We start from the raw sequence: 23,821 nt of genomic DNA on the forward strand, positions 1-23,821 counted from the left end.
CTACTTTCACTTGCTATAAGGCCAATCCCTCAGCTTTCCGAGCCGACCTTCAATGCTCTAAAATTTTTTAAAGGCAAGTTTAAGAGTGGCAAGCAGATTAGCACGCTCACAACGGACAAACTTATCCTTGCCTCCAGACTGCTCGATTTCAACCCTCTCTTAGCTCCTCCCGAAGCTCAAAGATCGAACTCCGAACTAGGTTGGTTGCTCTTGGGTGTTTTACACTTATTCTCTGATGCTTTTCTTACTTTGTTTTAATTCATACTTGTTTTCTTGGCAGCCATGGTGTGCGGCTTCTCCTAAAATGTCAAGCACAAGCGCCCCCGTGAGGGGTAGGCTTCTAAGTCGAAGGAAGTGCCATACCCTTCTCTGGTCGACCCACCTACTGAGGTCGAGGCGATCGAGGTGGAACGCGAGGCGGCTATTCCACATGAAATGCAAGCGACTGATGCTTTCCAGGATCAGGAGGTTTAGAGGAAGGCCTCCTATAAGAAGTCCAAGAAGAAGAGACGCAAGACTAACTCTTCCGAGGACGTGGTGGAGATGGTTCGATCTGGTCCAAGGATTAGCCCCTTTAGGGAGCTGATCGATGACCCATGGGCGAGGATAGGCGACACCTCGGACATTGAGATGAGGTTCAAGATCGAACCTTAGTGTAGAAATGTCGAGGAGAATCTATGGGCCTGAGACTCTGAGGTGGAGGGGTTAAAAGCCGCGCTCGAGCTCTAGAGGTCCAAGTTTAGCGACAGGGTGCTATTGGAAGAGGCTTTTCGCCAGCATCCTGACTTCGACGGATTCGCCAAGGACTTCAATGATGCTGGCTTCAAGTTCTTGATGAAGGGAGTCAAGGAGGTGGCTCCCGAGCTTGATCTCGAGCCCATCAAGCTCAGGTATGCCCAGAAGTGGGCTTCATGTCCCAATAGAGCTCCTGACACCCAAGACTTTGTGGACCAATGCTTGAAGGAGCTTGAGTCTGACGACGAGCTCGTTGAAGAGGAAGGTGCCGGCCTCTCTTCCCAAGAAGTCGACGGGACCCCCCTACCTGCTACTGAAGTGAACTCCTCCTAAGAGGTTGGGATGGTGGACTCTCAGGAACTTGACATCCTTAGGTCCCAAGGTGAACTCGGGTCGCACCTCGGTAGCAGCTGATGCGCTCAAACTTTTCCTACTTTCTCAGATCGCTCTGAATCTTTGTACTTTCTTTGTTTTTTACGTTCATGTACTGGGTCTTCGAGGTTCATACATCTCAGCTCAAGCTTTTGATTATTAAATGCACTATCTTCCTCCTAAAATTTATCTTTAATTTTGTCACATCGTACTTCGAACTCGCAAGTTCTAGGGGTTGGAATTCTTCTAAGTTTTAATCCACATCTCACCTCGAACTCGTATGTTCCAAAGGTTTGAATTTTTTCTAAGTTTTATCTCACTCCTAGCCCTCATTTAAATTCACATCGAACTCATACCCATAGGAGACATGAAATTAAATATCAGGGAGTCCTTTACTGGGATTAGCCCTTGAAAATTTTTACAAGTCTAATTCATCTTTGGAGCATTTCAACATTTTAAGGGTAATATCACTTCAAGTGCTCTGCGTTCCACGGATGAAAGAGTAACTTTCCTTCGAGATCGGCCAACATATATGTCCCAGGTCGGACTATGCCTTTAACTTCATATGGCCCCTCCCAACTTGGTTCCAGTGTGTCAACATGCTTTTGTATTATCCGTAGGACTAAATGTCTGACCTGGAAGCGTCGAGGTCGAACTCTGGCATTGTAATGTCTGGCCATTCGATTTTGATATATTCCGCTAGGCGTAGTTGGGTTGTTTCCCTTTTTCATCGAGGAGGTTGAGATTGAGGAGTACCTCTTCCCCGATCTTTGTCTGCTCATAGTATTCTATCCTCTCGGATGGCATTCCAATCTCCACAAGCACCACGACCTCAGAGCCAAAGGCCATTCCGAAGGGAGTCTCGCTAGTGGACTCCCGCGGTGTGGTTCGGTAGGACCATAACACTACGAGTAGCTCATCGACCCACCTGCCTTTCCTCGGATCCAGCCATAGCTTAAGGTGGCGTTTGATAATTTTATTGATCGCCTCTACTTGTCCATTGGCTTTGGGGTGAGCCGGGGATGAACAGAGATGACTGATTCCGAGCTTGCAGTAGAAATCCTTGAATTTTGGGTTGTCGAATTGTTTGCCATTGTCTGTCACGATGGCATTGGATATGCCAAAGCGACACACAATATTTGTTCAAATGAAGGTCGTGACCCGAGCTTCCGTAATTGTGGAGAGTGCCTCGGCCTCGACCCATTTAGTGAAATAATCCATAGCTACAACGGCGTACTTAGTCTATCCCTTGCCTAATGAGAAGGGTCCGATTAGATCCACTCCCCATTGTGCAAAGAGCCATGGAGCAGAAATCATAGTCAGCATTTCGGGAGGTTGATGGATGATGTTCGCGAAGCGCCGGTAGTTGTCACACGCCTTCACGAACTCTTTTGCGTCTTGGTCAACCATGGGCAATAATAACCCTAACGAATGACTTTGGCCAATAATTACCTGGCCCTTGAATGGTTGCCACAGACTCCTTCATGTACCTCTCTCAGAACATAATTCCCGTCTTCTTTGGACATGCACTTGAGAAGGGGTAAGGAGAATCCACGCCGCTACATAGTTCCGTCTCGGAGCAGGTACCGAGCTGTCCTCCTCGACATTTTTTTTGCTTCCTTGGGATCTACTGGAACATTGCCTGCTAGGAAGTCCCTGATTGGGTCCATCCACGATGGAGGCTGGGAATTGATTTCCATCATATCTGGTTCCAAGATAGAAGGATTATCCAAGATCTCCACCGGGACCGATCTTGCCAGGTTGGTCTCGTAGGCAGATGCCAATTGACTAAGGCATCGGCATTGGAGTTCTCTAACCTTGGAATCTGGCTGATTTCGTAAGTTTGGAAGTGTGTGAGGTGCGATCTGACCTTTCCCAAGTACTTCTCCCTCCGAGGATCTTTCGTCTGGTATTCTTCTTTGATTTGATTCACTGACAGTTAGGAATCGCTAAAAATTTGTAATCGATTGGCTTCTAGTCCCCTTGCCATGCGTAGCCCGGCCAAAAGAGCTTCGTACTCAGCCTCATTGTTTGAGGTGCGAAAATTAAAGCCCAGGGCATACTCAAAGCGCAAGCCATTTGGGGCAAGGAGGAGCACACCTTTCCTCTCTCATTAGAGGATCCGTCGACATACATGGTCCATGACATGTTGGACTCGGCGGTTTGAGCCGGTGGTGGGGTGAGCTCTGCTATGAAGTTTGAGACGACTTGCCCCTTCACAACTGTTCGGGGTTCGAACTGGTTGTCGTTCTCGCTCAACTCCACGGCCCACTTCATTAAGCGGCCAAATGTCTCTTGCTTATGGAAAACTTGCTTCAAGGGCAAGTTTGTGAGTACAGTCACGGTATGGGCTTGGAAGTACGGTCTCAGCTTGCGTGCCGAGGTGACTAAGTCGAGGGCCAGTTTCTCCATTTGAGGATACCTGGTCTCGGCCTCAGTCACGGCCTTGCTTGTGTAATGAACAGGACTTTGATGCACTCCGTCTTACTTGACTAGGGCTGAGCTGACTGTATTGTCGAACATGGCCAAATAGAAATGTAACTTATCTCCATGCATGGACTTCGCGAGTAACGGGGCCAAGCAGAGATAACTCTTGAGCTCCTCGAAGGCCATCTCACACTTGGCTGTCCACTCAAAAGGTCCCTTCTTCCTCAGCACTTTGAAGAAAGGAGCGCATTTATCCATGGATCTGGGACAAACTTATTGAGGACAACAATCGTACCGTTAAGGTATTACAACTGCTTGAGAGCTTTTGGGGCTTGCATGTCGAGCACGACCCTTATCTTCTCTGGTTGGCTTCTATTCCTCGGTTATTCACCATAAACCCAAGAAACTTCCCAAATGAAACTCGAAGGGCACCCTTGGCCGAGTTGAGCTTTATACAGTACATTCGAAAGACTCTGAAGGTCTTGATCAGGTCGGCCAGGTGTGACTTGGACTGCTTGCTTTTTACTAGCATATCGTCCACATATACCTTCATATTGCGTCTGATCTGATTGATGAACATTTTGTTTACCATCATTTGATAAGTTGCCCCTGCGTTCTTCAGGCCAGAAGGCATGACCTTATAACAGTAGACGCCTTGATCGGTTATGAATGAGGTGTGGACTTGATCTGGTTCGTGCATCTTAATTTGGTTAATCCGGAGTAGGCATCCATGAAAATGAGCGACTCGTGCCTGACCGTCTACGAGCTGGTCGATCCTCGGCAGTGGAAAATAATCTTTTGGACAGGTCTTATTAAGATTGGTGAAGTCTACGCACATTCTCCATTTTTCGTTAGATTTTTTAACTAAGGCAACGTTAGAGAGCCACTCGGGATATAGAATTTCTTTTATGTACTTGGCCTTAAGCAATTTGTTCACTTCCTCAACAATTACGTCACTCCTGTCGTTATTTACAGGTCTTATTTTTTCCTTGACAGGTCGGAATGATGGATCGATGTTGAGGTGATGAACCATTATTTTTGGATCAATGTCGGACATGTATTCGTGAGACCACACGAACACGTCCAAGTTCGCCCTAAGGAAAGAGATGAGCTCCTCCCTGTCAGCGGCCCCCAACTTAGTGTATATGCTCACTTGCTTCTCTGCGCTGAGCAAGGGGACAAGCTCAAATTCTTTAGTGGGCGCAGCTACTTCGCATCGGTTAGTTTTGGGCAGTTCGTTCTCGGAGGGGGAAAGAGTTGAACATGGAAGAATTAACTCTTCCTCCACGGCTCAAACTGTTGATCCCTTGAGTGCAGAAATGTAGCATTATCAGGACGTCTTCTGTTCACCTCGAATCATGCCGACTCCATTGACCGTTGAATATTTCATGACTTGATGCAGAGTCGATGGAATGGCCCGAAGGGAATGGATGATGGGTCGTCCGAAGATACCGTTATATGCTGATCGGACGTCAACTACTACGAACTCGACCATCTAGGTGACTTGGGTATCACCTTGGCCGATTGTGATAAGGAGGTCGATGCAGCCTTCGTGTGTGACGGATTCCCCGGCAAATCTAACTAAGGGTGTTGGACTTTTCTTCTGCTGCGATCTGGTCCATCCAAGCACTAGGTAGGTGGTGAAGGATAGGATATTGGCCAAAACACCCCCATCCATTAGCACCCTTCTGACCTGGACATGGTTGATGAGCGGTGAAATCACCAAGGCATCATTGTGGGGTACGTGAACCCCTTCCAGGTCTGAAGCTGAGAAGTAGATATGGCAGGTCGGCTTCTGCTCCTGAACAGTGCAAACCTCACGCCGACCTTCCCTAACGAGCTTCTTCCTCTTATTTCCGAACGTGCCCTCACTTGGGCCGCCGAAGATGATGTTGATGATCGCAGGTCGGTCATCCCTTCGAGGTGGCGTCCTTGAATGTTTCTTCTCCTCTTTCTTTTCCGTCGAGCTTGAGCCTGGCTTACCAACATATTTTTTGAAGTAGCCATCTTGAATCAAGTCTTCAATCTGGCGCTTCAACTCTAGTAGGCCGTGATCAAGATGAAAATGGCAATACATGTCCTTGTTGCATCTTTCGGAGTCTCCTCTAAGCTTATTAGGCCGCTTGAGAAGCTTTTCCAATCTGTTCTCATTGATATTAGTAAGAATCTCAGAGTTTGGAATGGTAGTTGGGGCGTACCTTTTGTAGGGCCCCCTTAGGTTGGAGTCCGAGTCGAATCTCTTATAGTTAGATCAGTCCTGGGAGGGCTGAGAAGACGATTATTTGTCCTTAGACTTGGAATCAGACTTCCCCTTCTCTTGGTTACCTGACTTTTTCTGGTCGGATCTCTTGTCTGTCCGACCCAGCTTGGGTTTGAGCAATTCTTGCCCATCTATGACCTTCTTGGCTTTTTGTAAGACGTCAGCAAAGGTTGACGGTGCTTCTTCACTTAGTTGGACTGTTAGAGTCTCGTTGGCCAGGCTGGTGAGGAAGTAGCACATGGTCGAATCGTCAAAGCAATGCGCGACCTTAAGCTGCTCCTTTTGGAAGCGGGACACGTATTCCCTCAGGGTCTTGCCTTCCTTCTGTCAAATAGTGGCAAGATGAGTAGCTGTCTTCTTGTTATAGTGGCGAGAAGAGAATTGGCTAATAAACTCTTCTGTACCAGAGCCGAGCACTCCCCATAAGAGCGATCTGGAAAGCTCGGCACCCGATGGCGTCAGATGCCGCTTAGAAGTCCATGAGGCCTTCAAAGACCTCAACATAGTCCTTTGGGTCCTTAGACCCATCATAGGGCTTTATCACAGGCGTTTTGAACATTAGAGGGATTGGAGCCTCCATGACGTCCGAGGTGAATGGCGATTCGCCCATTTCACCGTCATCGAAGGGACTTTCTTTCTTTTCACACTTCACCTTGAGTGCTTCAACTTGCTCGTCAAACCTGTTCTTCATCAGGTCGAACTCTTCCCTCGTTATCCGGACTCCAACGTCAACCGTTTGTACTTTGACTGGGCCTTGAGGCCATAATTAGAGTATTTGTGAGAGCATGATGGAGAAATTCATGGGCCCCGTGAGGCATTCCTCTTCTTGTCCACGAGGTGCTTTCTGAGATCGTGGCTTCGTAGACTGTAGTCGACACCCCATTGTCCGCGATGGGCTCATAGTCATCAGGGTGGAAGGGTAGATCTTGATCATCTCCATCATCCAGCAGGTCATCAACTCCGCCCGGGACATAGGACTGGGATCTAATTCGGTTCACCCACATCATTTTATTGTATGTTTCCTCCATGATGCGCACTCGGTTACGCATGTCATCTAGTTCCCGCTGGAAGGTAGCGAGAACTTCAGGGTCTGCGACTGGTGCAACCCTTCGAGAGGTCTTCTTCGAAATCCCACCTCAACCTCGGTTGGTTCTTGTTGGTCTCGGATGGGTAGGCGGCAGGATCATGTTGGCGTGGTGGGTGGATCTCCGAGGTGGATCTACCTCTTACCCTGCCCTCCCTTGATCCTCAGCCACCTCAGCATTGAGCTCGCGGCTGAGTGTCGTTGTTTCCGTTCAGACATCTCCATTCTGTGGTGTTGGCAGAATCTGCTGGCTGCACCATCTCGGTTTGTTTAAATGTTGGGACGACTTAAATTGTCCTTTCCCACAGACAGCGCCAAATGTTTATGCAATAATTTGCACAACGTACAATTTAGCTCGAACTTGGTCCTCGCTCCGACCTGAAACTCTAAGGGAAGATTGCACAAGAGGGCAAAACCTCTGACGCTCAAGTCAGTAGATTGTTCGGACTCAATATTAAGTTTGAGGAGAAATTTCAAACCTGATGGTGAAATGAGGCCCTCTACTTATGAGTTTAGGTTCCGACAAGGGTCGCGGCAGGCAGTTACCTTGGTCAGATTTGAGGTCGGACGTGTCGGGTTCGAGCATATCGAACTCGGACACGTTCCCTGAAATAGTAAGTTAATCCTTGGAGAAAATGATGAAGAATGATGAAATCTCTCACCTCGAAGGGTTCCGAGATAGACATCCATAGTATGTACTTTTGGGTCTTTCCCCAATAGCAAATCACAGTCCTCCACGTGGCAATAGAGTTATTTCTCCCAAACACATTTCATTCATAGTAACTTATAGAATTTTCAAATAATTAGTATAATTTATTAATATAATTAGTAAGATAGTTTTTCTTTAGTGAGGTTGAAAATATAAAACAAAAAAAAGGGTCTAAATTAGGCAAAATGTATTTTTTTTTTTAATTAAAGTATAAAAATACTTATATATCTTTAATTGTTATGTGAAAAATAGTGTCATTAAAATGTTGTATGAGATAATGCAATGTACATGCACCTAAGAGATTAAGTGAGTGTAATGTGAAAAGTTAGAATGTAAAAAATTTTGTATCCATTTACACAAATTAATTGTAATTAAATATTTATATATAACAATATTTAATGGTAGAATAGGAAGCTTTGGAATGTTAAAAGATTTATAATTTTTTAGTTCTTGGATAATTGCACAAGGTTCAACAAGTGGAAATCATTAACCTCCCATTCTAATACCATGTTAAGGATGAATAAAGCACCACTCAATCCAAAAGCTTAAGTTGATGGATTGGATAAATTTAATTTATATATAAATATTTGATCATAAACTATACAAAGATTTTTCACTCAATCCAAAAGCTTAAGTTGATGGATTGAATAAATTTAATTTATATATAAATATTTGATCATAAACTATACAAAGATTTTTCAAGTAGACATAACTTGTACTCAAGCCCCTTTTGGGAGAAACCTTCAGGGTGTTCCATGTATATTTTCTTCCAAAGTTCCATGTAGAAATGTCATAGTAACATGAAATGGTTCTAGCTACATATTAAATTGAGTAACTATGGAAAGAAAAATTCTTATAGAGGAATGCCTCACTACAGGAGAGTATATTTCATTATAATGTATGCCCTCCTTTTGTGTAAAGTCTTTTACCATGAGCCTAGATTTATATTTGATCCACTTATTTCCTACCAAGATCAACATAAGAAATTGGAGGTCTCATGTTTCTTCTTGTTATGTCTTTTGAAAGTTGACATGAGTTTGGTTCACCTGGTGTAGTTTTTCTTCTTCTACTAGTGAGTTTGTTTGGGGTTCTGTTTCCTTACTCATTTTCTGGTTGTTTTTATTTTCATGCTTCACCTCAATATCGACATTACTGGTGCTTGATCTGACTCCATCATTGTCAATTCCATTTTTTTCTTTAGCCTTTTTCTTAATACACGTTTCTTTGCCTCGGAAAGTTACATCCTTGCTCATAATTCATTTTGAGTGATTCTTCTCATAAATGATAATTTTATACCCTTTCACACCTTTTTGGTAGCCGAGAAACATCCTACAACCCTTGGGTTGAGTTTTCCTTCTTTAACATATGCATATGCTGCATATCCAAACACTCTGTGTTTCAGACTTAGTGGATGTTTTGACCATAATTCCTCAAGTTTTTTCAAGTCAATGGCAGCAAATGGAGATCTATTGATTAAATATGCTGCAGTTATAACTACTTCGCCAGAATTTTCTATTTAGATTAGCACTGTGCAACATACATATCACTCTTTGTAAAAGAGTTCTATTCATCCTCTCTGTAAGTCCATTTTGTTGAGTTATAGCTACTGCTTTGTGCCTCATAATGCATTCCTTTGAGAAGAATTGATTGAACCTATCATTTAAGTACTCAATACTGTTGTCTATCCTCGGCTTCTTTAACTTCTTGTTTGTATGTTGTTGCATGTCCACAACCAACGTGAAAATAAGTGCAAGTATACACTATAATGCTTGATAGTAGTATAACACAAGGTTGAAATTCACACGGACTGAGTATAAAACTCTAAGCATGTCTTCATGGATACAAAAAATGCAAATAAAAGATAATCGATGTTTGTATAACTAAACTAAGTAAAATGCTACAGAAATATAATCCAGTAAAGAAAGTATTGTAATAATAGATGTTAGGGCACACGAAAATAGCAGAAAATCACACATAAATAGAGAAACAATTTATAATGAAATAGTAATTAGGGGGGAATCGCTATGAATGCTCTTGCTCACTCCCAGATAATGTTCTAGCATATTTGAAATTTCGACGGTCCAAACCGACGTAGTTCTCTCCCGGGATACCAAAAAATGCTCATGCCCAACTCCCGTTGTAAAATGAACAAGCTTGAAGAACAGTTTATACGCATGATAGGGTAAAACTTATTCTGAAGTACTCACCATCCTACTTTAAAAGAGTAATCTAGCACAAACAGAGTTTATAAAGGATCAGAAAGACTTTAAGTCACAAGAGAGCTAACAAACTGAAAATTATGGCCAAACACATTTAGTAAGATGGAAACATTAAAGCAACTTTATTAAATCAGCAGTACGATATACTAAAACATCATGTTCGAGAGCTACAACAAGAGACTCCCAACCAAAAATGGGGTTTAGTTCATGAAGAAAAGATAATAAACAATGGGTAAGAAAAAGACGCAACCCATTTGTTGGAGAAGCTTCCCAAAAGTCTTCAGCCTAGTAGAAAACGAAGGTTGCAGCATCTAATCGTCAGCTTCTTCCTCTAAATGGTTGCTGCTCTCCTTGGCTTCAGTACCGTGTTTGGAGTATTTTTCTCTCTTGGGATCTATTCCCCCCTTGGGGATTGATAATAATGAGACAAACATCATCTTATTGCTTTTATTTATCCCTAAAAAATTAGGGCAAAACTTATAAAACACGTGTAGTACGGACATCAGTAAAAATCCTGCGTAAAACTTGTTACTGCACTGTCTTCAAATGCTAGGGCATTAGAGAGGCTCCAATATAGCAAGTTTGGCAAAGCTCCAGCATTCCTAAAACACTCTTCTGCAACACTTTGACACAACATTATTGGGACTTTCTCTACCTTTAAAAAAATTAGAGACTCGTGCAAGCGCACACGGTCACAAGTAATACTTGGGAGTAATCCAAGATCGAATCCTCAGGGACTTCTTGCTTTTCAAAACAGTTTTAATGAAGTGAATGGTTCAAATATACAATTGTGGTTTATCGAGAAAATAGTGATGAAATGTTGCTGTTTGGGGTTTTAAATATTAAGCAATTGAATAAAACTCGACCTATTTGCTTCCTACCTTAGTTTTGATGCAAAACATGGGAAATACATACTGTTGAGAAAATGTGCCAAGCGCAATTCTCTGGCTTTTCTTGGGAAACTGAGTTCTACTTTTTCACTACCGCTTTTGGTTGTCGTAGAGGTTACAGTAACCTACAATCATATGTCTATGTGTGATTACAATCATAGAGAATATTTATCAATTCATTTGCATTATATATGGGTTGATTCTATGTGTGATTACAATCCTAGAGAATATTTATCAACTCATTTGCCTTATATATGGTTCAAAGGGCCTATGTATAAGACCATGTTTTATGCACTTATTTCTAAGTCACATCCCATATTGGTTTTTATCCAACTCACCCTTCTCAGAGTTGGGCTTTAGTGTATAAATCAAATTCTCACTGCCCAAATGGAAAAAAGATGTAAAGAGAATTTTTAGAAACCAACCCGAAAAAGTACAAGGAGTTGATAACTAATTATTTTGACTAAGGCATTCCACAGAGAGGTTGATAACTAATCTAGTGCATGATTAAAGGAAATAAAATGCACGAAAACATAAAGAAAGTAATTTCCAATGAATTAAAACAAATAAATAATTCGTACAAGGAGTTCTAGCTTAACCCTCTTCTCTTTCAAGTGTGAGGGGAGTGTAAACTCGCTCAAGAACTAAAGAAGAACAGAATAAATGAAGAGCAAAAGGTAGAACATGAATTAAAAGCAACACGGTAAACAAAAGTATGAAAGTACAAGAAAATAACAACTAAAACTTATATCTAAAGCATAAGAACGAGTTCTACAACGAAGGACGAAGTAAATGAAGTTGGAAATGAGCTTAGAACACATGATTTGCTACTGAGGGAGAGACTCCTTTTTATAGGATATTGAGTCGGTTGAATTTCCGTCATTTTAGGTGGAAATGGATTGACATCCTAACAAACTTGGACTCACGGTTTAAACTTGATTCAAACATGTAGAAATGACCTCCTTGCCCTTCATTGAATGAAACACACGTTTTGACAAAAGTTGACTCCAAAATTGCGCCAGGCGCAATTTCCCTACAAAATAGATTTTGTGATTTTATCGAACTTTGACCATGTTTTTCTCATATTTTTTTCTAAAGTACCATATATTGCAATTTATCTAGAAATGTTCTATGCATGTTCTACTTTAAGAATATGTAGTGTAGATAGCGTATTTTGTCCGAATCATTTTAATTTTATTTGATATTTGTTGTGCTGCATTTGTTAATTGTTATTAAAAAATACAAAAAAAATATAAAAATAACAAAAACTAAAAATTAATAATATATTTAAAATTAAAATTAAAATTATGGAATATAAAATTATGATTTTAAAAATGAAAAGAGAAAATAGAATTTTAAAAATATAAAACATCTTCCTTTCCTTTAATTTCTCCCTGTATTTCATCTTTTCTAATTTTCTCCCACCTTCCATATTTATCTCTTCCTCTCTCCCCACTCTCATAATTTTACGTAACTTCTCCCTCTCTCCCAACAATATCTCCCTCTCTCTCTCACATTCTCCTCCGTCCCACCGATTTCTCCATTTTCTTTCTTGTCACATTCTCCCTCACTCCCACTAATCTGTCTCACACTTACCCTCCGCACGTACAGGAATACTTTGTGTTTCCTTTCTGTCCAAGTTTCTATAAGCCTATAAAAATTGTTCGATTTTTATGAAGGGAGGGAGGTATCTCCATACGAACAAAAAAACACACAGGGAAAGTCTTTATCAATTTGGTTGGAATATCAAAAACCTCCTTCCCCCACATATAGGGACTACTTTTCCGTTCTCTCCAAAACCTCCTTCACACACATATAGGGAGTACTTTTCCTTTCTCTCCAAATTTTTCTTACGTCTATATAAATTGATTAACTTTTCTTTTAGGGGAGAGAGCAGAAGGGGAAACACATAGAGTGGAGACACACAAAAATACAGAAAACATACATTGAGGTTCACCATATCTTTTGGTCCCTTCAAATTTCCTTTTTTTTTCTTCTTCTTAAAATCTCCTCCAATCGGTGCCCGCTCAATTTTTGATTGAACTCAACATCCTTCAGAACTTTTGAAATCTCCTTTACCATTATTTTACTATCTTTTCAAATTACTGAATGGATGCGATAAACAAGTATTGGATGATGGACACTAAAATCCATTTTACGACTATGATAGGAGATGTTTTTTTTAGTGTTTTATGCATTGTTACCCTTATGTGATTATGTGATTTTGGTTATAATTTGTTAAGATACTTGATTTGGTATTAATTTCAGGCTATGATTAGTTTCACAGATTGGTTACTATGCATTTGAATTTTGAATGTTGACATCTTATATTTTTGTAGATATTGTCAATTTGAATTTGGTTTCCTTTTATTTTTTAATTTTCAAACAATAGGGAGAAATTAAATTTTAAATATTAGTGCAGTGTTTTCCCTATAAGTTTCTTTCATTAAAATTCTAAACTCCTCCCAAAAATTAATTTTACAAAATTCTGAAAACTAATTTCTTAACAAACAACAAAAATTAAATTTGAGAATTAGTATTGCTTTCTTCGTGGATCTTTCTAACATTCACAAATACATGAAAGTTCTTCAGAGTAAAGTAGTGTTTTCTTTATTGGTTCTTTTTATAAATTCCATAAATACGTGAAATTTCCCTTTTAAAATAAATTTTAATAATTAAAAACAATTTTTTATAAAACAATTTAAACAAATTTCAAAAGTCACTCATTTTTCTAAAAAACAAAAGGGAAATTGAGTAATGTTATCTTTTTGGAAGTTATTAAATTCCTTAAATACATGAAATTTCTCCTAAAAAGAAATTTCAATATTTTGAATCACATTTATGTTACCCATAATTATTAACTCAGGTTTTATTTCTAACGTGTGGATTAATAAACATGAGACATTTAAAAATAAAATAAACAAACTTTTGTGGACCTTTAATAATTTAATAAATTGGATAATAAAAAAAATATTGGTAACCGTTTTCACGGGTGTTGTAGGGTGCTAATACCTTCCCTATACATAAATGACTCTTGAACTCAATCTGAATTGGGTAGACCAATTTACTTTTTGTCTAATTGGGTGACCAATCACACCCTCAACATGATTGGTGGCGACTCCAAAATCTTTTATTTTAACAGACTAGAGGATGTCGGCCGCTCTGCGTTGCGATCACGTTGCGACATGTAGTCTTTTTTAGCTAATAATGATGAGAGAGGGGTTAAATTTGTGGTCAAACAGGCCTACCGACACACATTTCTGCAGTAAAAAGTCAACCCTAACAAGCATCCTATTATATATTAATTTTAATTATTTTTAGAATTAAAAAAGCGTAATAAATATATATTAATATTTTTAGAATTATTATTTACTATTATAAATAATTAGTTGTAAAAAATACTTAATATTTTATTCTCAATCTGGTAAATATGTTAATTAAAAAATATATTAATTATTAAAAAGAATGGAATCAGGGACGGGTTTGAGACATGCATTTCCTATTATTGGAGTAGGGACCCGACCCTACGAAAATCTTTGTCATCCCTAATATAGAGACACGAAAATACAAGTTTAGATGGATGAAAATAAACTTTTTAAAGAAAAATTTGGGAGATATAAAGAAACAAATTAAGAAAAATAAAAGTAGTGAAATAAAATTTGAAGACAAAAATAGACCAATTTTATAGAGGAAAAAAGAGTAAAGTTGAGAGAAAAAGATACATTAAAGACAAAAAATTATAGTGAGAAAAATAATTTAAAGATAAAAACAAGATTCAAAAAATATTTTTTAGAAAAAATAAATAAATAAAAGTTATAATGAAAGTAAATTAAACGAGACAATAAGATAATTTTCGGACGAAAAACAGACTAGAAAGATGAATAAAAGTTAACAAAAACAAAATTGTAGAGAGAGAAATATTCGGAAAGGTATTAAATCTTTAGAAAGAGAAATAAGAATGATTTGTTAGAACAAAAGGAAAAAAAATACATAAAATATGAAACATTTGGAGAGAGATAAATAATAATAAATATTTAAAATATGAAAATTTTAAAGAGAGAAAAATAAATTTTGTAGAGAGAAATTTAAGAAGAAAAAAATTTTTAAAGTGAGAAAGAAATTTGTTAGAGATAAATATGAGTCACAAAGAAAAAAAGTTGAGTATTAGAAGAAAAAATTAGATTTTGAAAAATAGAAATCTATTTTTGAAAGCTACTTTATCAATCCTGTTTTTAAAAAACTAAAAACCAAAAACCAAAAATAGGAAACGAAATGGTTATTACCCCGAAAGAACTCTATTTTTTAGAGTTATCATTTGTGTTTCAACCATCTTTTTCCATTTAACAAATTTTTGGAACGCCTAATCATTGGACTTTAAAGTACCTAGATCTTTCTTGAATAATTGTTGGTGATCAAAATCAGACTTGACACGTGTAAGCACGAACTTCGTTCGGAGTAGTTCCATCTTAGATCAGATCCAGTACCTGCCGACATGATCTATACCGAGCTGAGATTAAGGGGAACACACGTACCGACCTCAGGAAATTTGACCTCAGGTCTGACCACCGACCTGGGGTCCGACAGCCATAACCGTCAGTCGTAACAGCCCAACGGCTTTGTCTCCCCCGCCTACCTATTAGAGGTACACTCCGCCCCATCATTGAGGTACGCTATTTCCTCTGAGAATGACCTAAATAGCTCGAGCTCGCAACTGACTTGGGAGTCGGAGTGTTTGTTCCTGTGCAGGTTCACTTGTGAGCATCTTGGTGACTCGTCCACATCAGCTCCTAACCGATCTATGAACTCGATTGGAGACTAAGCTCAACATTTTGCCCCGTCTATGGGGACCGGTATACAAAGCTTTTTTGTAGTCACATGGCTGAAGACAACGATTCCTGTTCAGGAAGGAGATCAGGAACCAAACGACAGACCTGAGAAGGAGCTTCCTCCACTCCTTAAGAAGCCCAGGACGTGTGATGCTCGCAAAACCAAATCCACACCTATAGAAGTGCCATTGACTGGGCGTTTATGCTGAACGCACGCACTAAGCGTGGTAACAATTATATAGATGCAAGCGCACACCTGTCAGAGTAATATAAAATGGATGGAGTATCCAAGTATCGATCCTCAAGGACTTCTAAATAATTTCCAAATTCTAAAGTTTCAAAGAATAGTGAATGTTGAAATGAGTGATTCTTGTAAAATGGGAAGTGGTCACAAATAATGGTTTTGGATTTGGGATTTGGACTTAGAATGATAAAACCTAGCCCGAATTACTTCAAGTTAGCCAACAAAGAATCAAGGATATGCTAAGGACGATATGCATTTCACTTTAGGAACCAACGACTACGCTTTTCACTTGACTTATGTCTAAGCAAGTTCAAAGTCCTAAGACATTCCCTAATATGTCTATTACGAGAGATATCTTAGTTTTAGGATGGAAATAGTCGCAACCTCGGGTTAAGGTCCTATGTCTAGGCTACTTAAGCGGAACCCTTATGTCTAAGGCGCTCCTCTCCTCGGTTTAACCACTCAACAATGCAAATAAGCAACCTTTTCAGTATCGACTTGTTAAGACTTACAGTGGCCTTCTCTAAATCCTAACTTTTTGGGAAAACATGTTGAGCAATGAATGGAAAGCAAAAACACTACTTCTTAGCAACCCTTATTAGAAATAAAAGGCTAACTATCCATAACCGGGCTAGAGACGGGAATTTAGAAAGACATATTGAAGAAAATACAGCAAGTAAAATGGTTGAATGTGGAATGCATGTGTGAAAAACAAAAGTTAACTAACGGAGAGTTTTTATCGGGATTGAGAGCTTCGCCCTTCTCTTTCAAGCAAGGGGGAGTGTCACGTGCTCTTTCCTCCAAAAACACAACTCTCTTAACTAAAAATAAAGTAAAGGCAAAGGGAAGATAAGCAAAGTGCTGGATTTTTATATATTTGAATAAGTAGAAAATGACTAAGTACAAATGGAAACAAAACAAGCTCAATAAAGGAATGTAAAGTGCTCGGGATTTAAAAACCAAAAGTAACTAATGAAAGCAACTCAAAAGTACTTAGAAAGCAACAAAGAAACACTAAAAATGATCAAAAGAAGGAAGCAAGGCTTGATGATTTTGGTGGAGAAGTTGCTGGAATTTATAGCTGTGCAGAATTGGTTAGGTAGGTCCTAAAACGATGGTGAATCACCCATTTCCAACTCTTTTGACTGACCAAATCGTGCTCAAACTGATAGTGGAACACTTCTTCTACACGTATGCATCGGTTGGAACCACCAAAACGCATTGGAAGACGCGTTTCATTAAGGGCAAAGTTGGAAGAAAACCAGTTTTTCTGCAGGCTTCCCAGGCGCCTGGCGCCTCCCATGATGCTTTTTTCGTCTTTTTGCTTCTTTTGATTAATTTGCACTCCCAAATGGTCCTAAAATGTCATAAATACAATATAAGCCAACCACAAACCATAATATATGAATTTTTGCATGAATTGGAACTCAAACGATCGAGAAAAATCCGAAACAAAGCTGAAACATAGTAAAAACGGCATCTAAAACCTTCTTTTTACGCATGTAAACAAGCGTAATCAGCCATCATCCAAGCAGTTGCAATCTCAGCTTGCTGAAATGCAAGCGCGTATGGACACCATGGCTCAGCCGCTGTTCAATGCAGAAGTTCCGCTACATGACTTCCTTGAGCCCGAGCTCCAGCATGATCCAAGGAAAGTGAAAGAAAAAGAGGGCGAGAACCCTCAAAAGCGACAAGATCAGAATCCAGTCCCCAAATTAGTCCTTGGAGGTAACAACCGACCTAAGCCTTATGACAATCTCCATCCTAAACTTCTGCCCCAACTCTCCAAGATTCGAGGTCAAAGTAGAACCCGAGGTCCGAAACACGTCGACGTTAAGAAACAAAACCCTTAAGAGTCTGTGGGCAACATTAGTCTATAGATGTAGTTGGACCAGCTGCGGAGAGAGCTGGTCAATAAGTTAAAGGGAGACTTGGAGAGGGTAGGAAAAACGACCACCGCGGATGATGAGTTAGAAGATCCTCCCTTCATCTAGGCTATCCTCAATGCGCCTATTACCCAGAAGATTTGCCTGCCGACCTTCGACAAATACAATGGGACGAAGGATCCTGTTGACCATGTGAAAACCTTCGAGTCCATCATGGACTTTCACGCGTACTCTTATGCGATGAAGCATAGGGAATTTTCCATTACACTACAGGGACTAGATCGAAAGTGGTTCAGGTTGCTGGCCCCCTGCTCAATTACGAGCTGGAAGCAATTGAGGAAGGCATTTGTAGCCCAGTTTGCACCCCATAAGGATGCAAAACACTCAGATACCTACATCTTCTCAATTCGGCAAAGGCCAAAGGAGACCATCAGAGACAACATCAAGTGTTTCCTCTCGGAACAGGTCAAGTTGGAGAACTACATTGATCTGCTAACCCGATCTGCTTTCTGCAATAGCGTCTCATGAGAAGTTAATATGGTCGCTGGTAAAAAGGCCTGAGATGACCTTGAAGGATTGTTTAGACCGAGCAACCAAGTTCATTGAGGTAGATGACATTATGACGTCCACGGATGATAAATATCAGAAGGAGGGCTCCCCAACGAAGTTTGAGAATAAGAACAACAATGGTAACAATAGTATCAACGGTGGAAGCACATTCCACTGACCTGACTATAATAAACGAGATGACCAACGAAGCGACAAGCCTCAGAGATTGAGCTCGTTTACCCAACTCTGGATCCCACTATCTGAGATTCTGGCTAACATACAGGACGCCAAGCTCAATTTGCTAACTGACCCTAGGCCATTGCAGAAGGATCCCGAGCAGCGGGACAAATCAAAGTTCTGTCAGTTTCACCAGGATCACGGCCACTATACTTCAGATTGCTACAACATGAAGCAACAAATTGAAGGGTTAATTAGACAAGGCTACTCCAAGAAATATGTTGGTAAGAGAAATCGGGATGACAACTCAAATCTGTCAAGCAGCAGAAAGGAGCAAAAGAAGGAGAATTCAAAGACTCCTACCAAACGAGAAGACCGACCTCATGTAATCAACACGGTCCATGGGGGACCTAGCGAAGGCCAACCTGGCCATAAGAGTAAGGAGTTAGTCTGCAAGGCTAGACACGAAGTATGCTCGATCTAGTCGAAGTCAGAGGCTTGCCCGATCACATTCACAGATGCCGACCTGTAGGGTGTCCACCTGCTGCACAATGATGCGCTGGTTATTGCCCCCCATATCGACCACATCAAGGTACGCAGATTACTTATTAATGGAGGGGCATCCGTCAACATCCTGACCTTGTCGACCTTCAAGGCATTAGGATGGGGATTAGCTCAACTGAAGAAGAGTCCAACACTATTGGTTGGATTCTCTAGAGAAAGTGTGAGCCCAGAAGGTTGCATTGAGCTCCACATCTCGTTTGGTGAAGGAAAACCCAAGCTTCCCTAGTGATCGAGTTTGTGGTAATCGGTGGCAGTTCAACATACAACGCCATCTTTGGTCGACCAAATCTACACGTCCTAGAAGCTGCCTGTCGACGTACCATCAAATGATGAAGTATCCAACTCTTAAGGGAGTGGGTATAGTTCGAGAAGAGCGGAAGGCCTCAAGAGAGTGTTATGCGGCAACTGTGAAAGGATCAATCACTTGTGCGGCCATAGTAAGCCAAGAATAGCTGGTTGCAGATGAGTCTGATCTGAATAGAGGCACGACGGCATAACAGCTAGAGCTGATTCCATTACTTAGCGCTGAAAAACAAGTGAGATCGGAACCATGCTGGGAGCAAAGGACTGAGCTGAGCATATTAGTTTCGTGAAGGACAATGCCGACGTGTTCGCTTGGTCACATGAAGATATGCCCAAAATCGACCCAAAGATCGTGGTTCACCAACTTAACATAGACCCCTCCCACCAACCTGTAAAATAAAAACGTTGCTCTGTCAATAGTGAGAGGAGTGCTGTAATTGTAGAAGATGTGAACAAATTACTACGAGTTGAATATATACAAGAAATTCTCTACCCCGATTGGCTTTCTAATGTTGTCTTAATTAAAAAATCAAATGGTAAATGGTGTGTGTGCATGAATTTTACAAACTTAAATAAAGTATGCCATAAGGATAGCTTTCCACTACCGAGAATAGACTAATCAATCGGTGCAACAGTTGGGCATAAGCTACTAACCTTCATGGATGCATGTTCAGGCTACAATCAAATCAAAATGTATGAGCTCGACCAGCGACATACCGCATTCATCACCGACCAAGGCTTATATTGATAGGAAGTCATGCCATTTGGCTTTAAGAACGTAGGAGCGACCTACCAACGCATGGTTAATAAGATGTTTGCCAAGCAACTCGGTCGCAACATGGAGGTCTACGTTGACGACGTGCTAGTAAAGAGTAAGAAGGCCAGCTCGCATCTTTCCGACCTAGAAGAAGCTTTTGAAGTTCTACGACGATATTGTATGAAGCTCAACCTGACCAAATGCACCTTCAGAGTCTCCTCAAGCAAGTTCCTCAATTTTATGATAAATGAAAGAGGAATTGAAGCAAATCCTAAGAAGATCCGAGTTGTCCTCGAGATGGACCCTTCGAAGAGTTTGAAGCAACTTTAATGCCTGAATAGAAAAATAGCAACGCTAAACCGATTTGTATCTCCGTCAACCTACAAGTGCTTACCGTTCTTCAAAGTTCAGAAGACTAAGGAGTAATTCGAATGGACTCCTGAGTGCCTGGTCGTGTTCAACCAATTCAAGACCTACTTGAGCTCAACTCCCTTGCTAGCCAAACCAGTACAGAGAGACGAGCTCTTTCTTTATTTGATAGTGTCAGAAAAAGTAGTTAGTTCAGCTCTAATGAAACAGGAGAAAAGACGTCAGAGTCTTATTTACTACACAAGAAAGCCATGATAGATGCGGAGACCAGATATCCGGCCGTAGAGAAGTTCGCCTTAGCCTTAGTCACAGCAGCTCGAAGGCTTCGCCCTTACTTTCAAGCCCATTCGATCACGGTGTCGACAAACTTCCCACTTCGTCAGGTCTTCCAAAAAACCGGAGACTTTAGGCAGGTTGATGAAGTGGGCACTCGAGCTCAGTGAGTATGGCATAGCGTTTGAGCCCCGGATAGCTACTAAAGGCCAGGCAGTTGTAGATTTCATAACCGAACTGACTTTGCCCGTCGGCTTATAGCCAGAAATCGGGGAGCCATGGACCATGTATGTGGATGGCTCCTCGAACGATAGGGATGTGGAGCTGGGGTACTATTGACCGCCCCAGGTGGCATGAGGTTTGAGTATGCCCTCCGCTTTAATTTTCGAGCTACCAACAACGAAGCAGAGTACGAAGCCCTTTTCGCCAGACTACGGATGGTGAGGAGTCTCAGAGTTCAGCGCCTACTTATCTATAGTGACTCGTAGCTCGTAGTAAATCAAATCGCTGAGGAATACCAAGCTAAGGATCCAAAGATGAAGAAATATTTGAGCTGTTGGGTGTGTTGCCCTAAACTCGTAGTTAGTATTTATGTAAAAACAAATGTATTTTCAATAAAGTTTTATTCATTCAATTTATTGTTGAATTTATAGCATTGCATTGTCCAAAATCCAATAAACTAAACATCCAGTTTATTATCATGTAACATGGACAGTATATCTATTGGGTGTATATCGTATATACTGGGTATATATTTGATGTACCCCTGTTATACTGGGTATATATTTGATATACCCCTGATATATAAGTGGATAATGTTACGTGAATAACCTAAAGGGTCTATAGTATATAGATAAAGCTGGGTACCTTTATCCCGGCAACGCTATGGATACGGCCCACTCTGTAAATGTTACAGACGACTCGATCCAGGTCGTTTGTGTGCAGACATGTGAGTGGGGGTATCATATACAATGAGTTTGTATAAGACCGGACCGCAAAATAGTCAATATTTAGATGTAACAACTTTAACTAACAAAATCTTAATTTTTAGGATGACCAGGCAACTCATTCTCAATCCTGAGTGAGTTATGGACTCCTGCCCGTTAGAGCTCGTCCTTTGATCTATATGGGTGAGAGTGGTCCGAGTTGCCGACTCAATATTCCTACCATTTTGAGGGACGAGACTGAGTGGGGAGCTGAGCACATAACTTCACAAGATGGAATTCACTCCTCCCCGACTCTAGGGAGTAGATAAGTGTTCTCTTAAATACTGACTCGGGGACTTGAACAAGGGGTCCCCACCTTCTCACTGGCCCGAGAGGGACTTCTTGTTATTGGTCGGACCCTAACCGGGTTGTTCAATAGAGGAGCAGTGGTATTTAAGGAGTAAGATGTAACTCAGGGGTAAAACGGTAATTTGACCCAGCTTGAGTTACGAGCACTCGTGAAGGATTGACTTGCCATTAATGGTCGTATATCCATGGACACGAAAACATTGTGCAGTGGAAGAGTGCAATTTAGTGGAGTGACCCGTAGTTAACAAATGTTGATTAACTCGGTCAATGAGTTTGATCGATTAATCTCGTATCGTTGAAGCTTCTAATCTGTAGATCATTAAGCTCATAACGGGTAAAACGAGGATCAATAATTATGAAATAATTTGAAATGTTCAAATTATGTAAGGGAATATATATAATGTATATTATATATAAGTATATATTAATTTGGATAGGGATTCAAAATTAATACTATACATTATGAGAAGAAATATTTGAATAGGATTCAAATAATTAATATGAATTGAATTCATATTAAAACTATATGTTAAAAATTAATGCACATAAGATGTACATTAAATCTATACGTTATACAAGAGAGAATATGGTTTAATTAAATATGGGATATTTAATTAAATGTTAAATAATTAATTGTTAATTATTTAATATTATATTTAATTAATTAATTATTAATTAGATTAATAATTATTAATTAAAATTTATTAATTATTAATTTGATTAATAATTATTTAATATATTAATAATATTTATTTTAATTAATGTTATTAATTATTAACTCCCGTGCTGGATTCAAATAATTAATATGAATTGGATTCATATTAAAACTAGAGCTTAAAAATTAATGCACACAATATGTACATTAAATCTATAGGTTATACAACAGAATATGGTTTAATTAAATATGGGATATTTAATTAAATGTTAAATAATTAATTGTTAATTATTTAATATTATATTTAATTAATTAATTATTAATTAGATTAATAATTAATAATTATTAATTTGATTAATAATTATTTAATATATTAATAATATTCATTTTAATTAATGTTATTAATTATTAACTCCCCTGCATTTTAGCAGGGAAGTGGGGAGTTTAATGATGTGAGGTAACTCCACACGTCATTTGGTTTTTGTTTTGAATGCAGAACTATTCTGCTCGAGATACAGAACAATAAAATACACAAGCACTCCCAGACTTTTTTCTCTCAAGCTCTCTCTTCTCCATTCCCTATAGATCCATATCGAACGCTCCCATAAGCGTGTTCTCGGTACCTAGAGGATAACACGGAAAGTCTATTGGTGGTGTTCGTCGGGAAATCGTTGAAGAACAGTTTTTACTTGTAAGTTTTCCACTGTATTTCATCCTTTTCAATTATGTGGTTTTGTTCTTCAAAATTCAAGAACTCGATCCGTTTTCCACTGCGGGAATCACATCCCATCAATTGGTATCAGAGCGGTGTTTACGTTCTGAATTTGTTGGAACAAAATCGATGTTCTTGGTGGGTGTTTCATCATTTTCGAAATATGGGTATTGCGGGTTTTAGTGTTTCGGATTTTAGTATTTAGATAGCATTTTCCTTCTTGATTTGATCATGTAAGGGCCGGTGCTTTGGGCATTATGTTTTTGTATCGAGTCTGTAAGTCTGGGTAGCTCGAAAGCTGTTCGTGGCATTAGATTGGGCGAAATTCTGCATAAAACAACGAAGAAGACGAAGCAATCCGCGTAGAAGCGCCATGGTGCTGCCGAAGAACAGCTTATAGCGTTGCGGCGCTGCACTATATCGTTGTGGCGATACAGCTGCTACTGTTTTTCTGCAGCAGCACCGCAACGTTGCCCTTAGGTGCCGTGACGCTGTCCCGGATGTTCTCCGACGTG

General features: G+C 40.0%; 1 protein-coding gene across 1 annotated transcript; it reads right to left on the reverse strand.

The window, feature by feature from the left end:
* Nucleotides 1-1,806: 1,806 nt before the first annotated feature.
* Nucleotides 1,807-2,517, reverse strand: LOC148211312 (uncharacterized). The gene is made up of 2 exons (XM_088124373.1): nucleotides 2,361-2,517; nucleotides 1,807-2,204 (listed from the first exon to the last, which is right to left on the reverse strand). The coding sequence occupies exons 1-2, from the start codon at nucleotides 2,515-2,517 to the stop codon at nucleotides 1,807-1,809; spliced, it is 555 nt and encodes a 184-aa protein (XP_087980499.1).
* Between the last annotated feature and the right edge of the window lie 21,304 nt (nucleotides 2,518-23,821).

Source organism: Momordica charantia, assembly GCF_013281855.1.
Source record: "Momordica charantia cultivar OHB3-1 chromosome 5 unlocalized genomic scaffold, Mcharantia_2.0 BLBB01000005.1, whole genome shotgun sequence".
NCBI classification, from domain to species: Eukaryota; Viridiplantae; Streptophyta; class Magnoliopsida; order Cucurbitales; family Cucurbitaceae; genus Momordica; species Momordica charantia.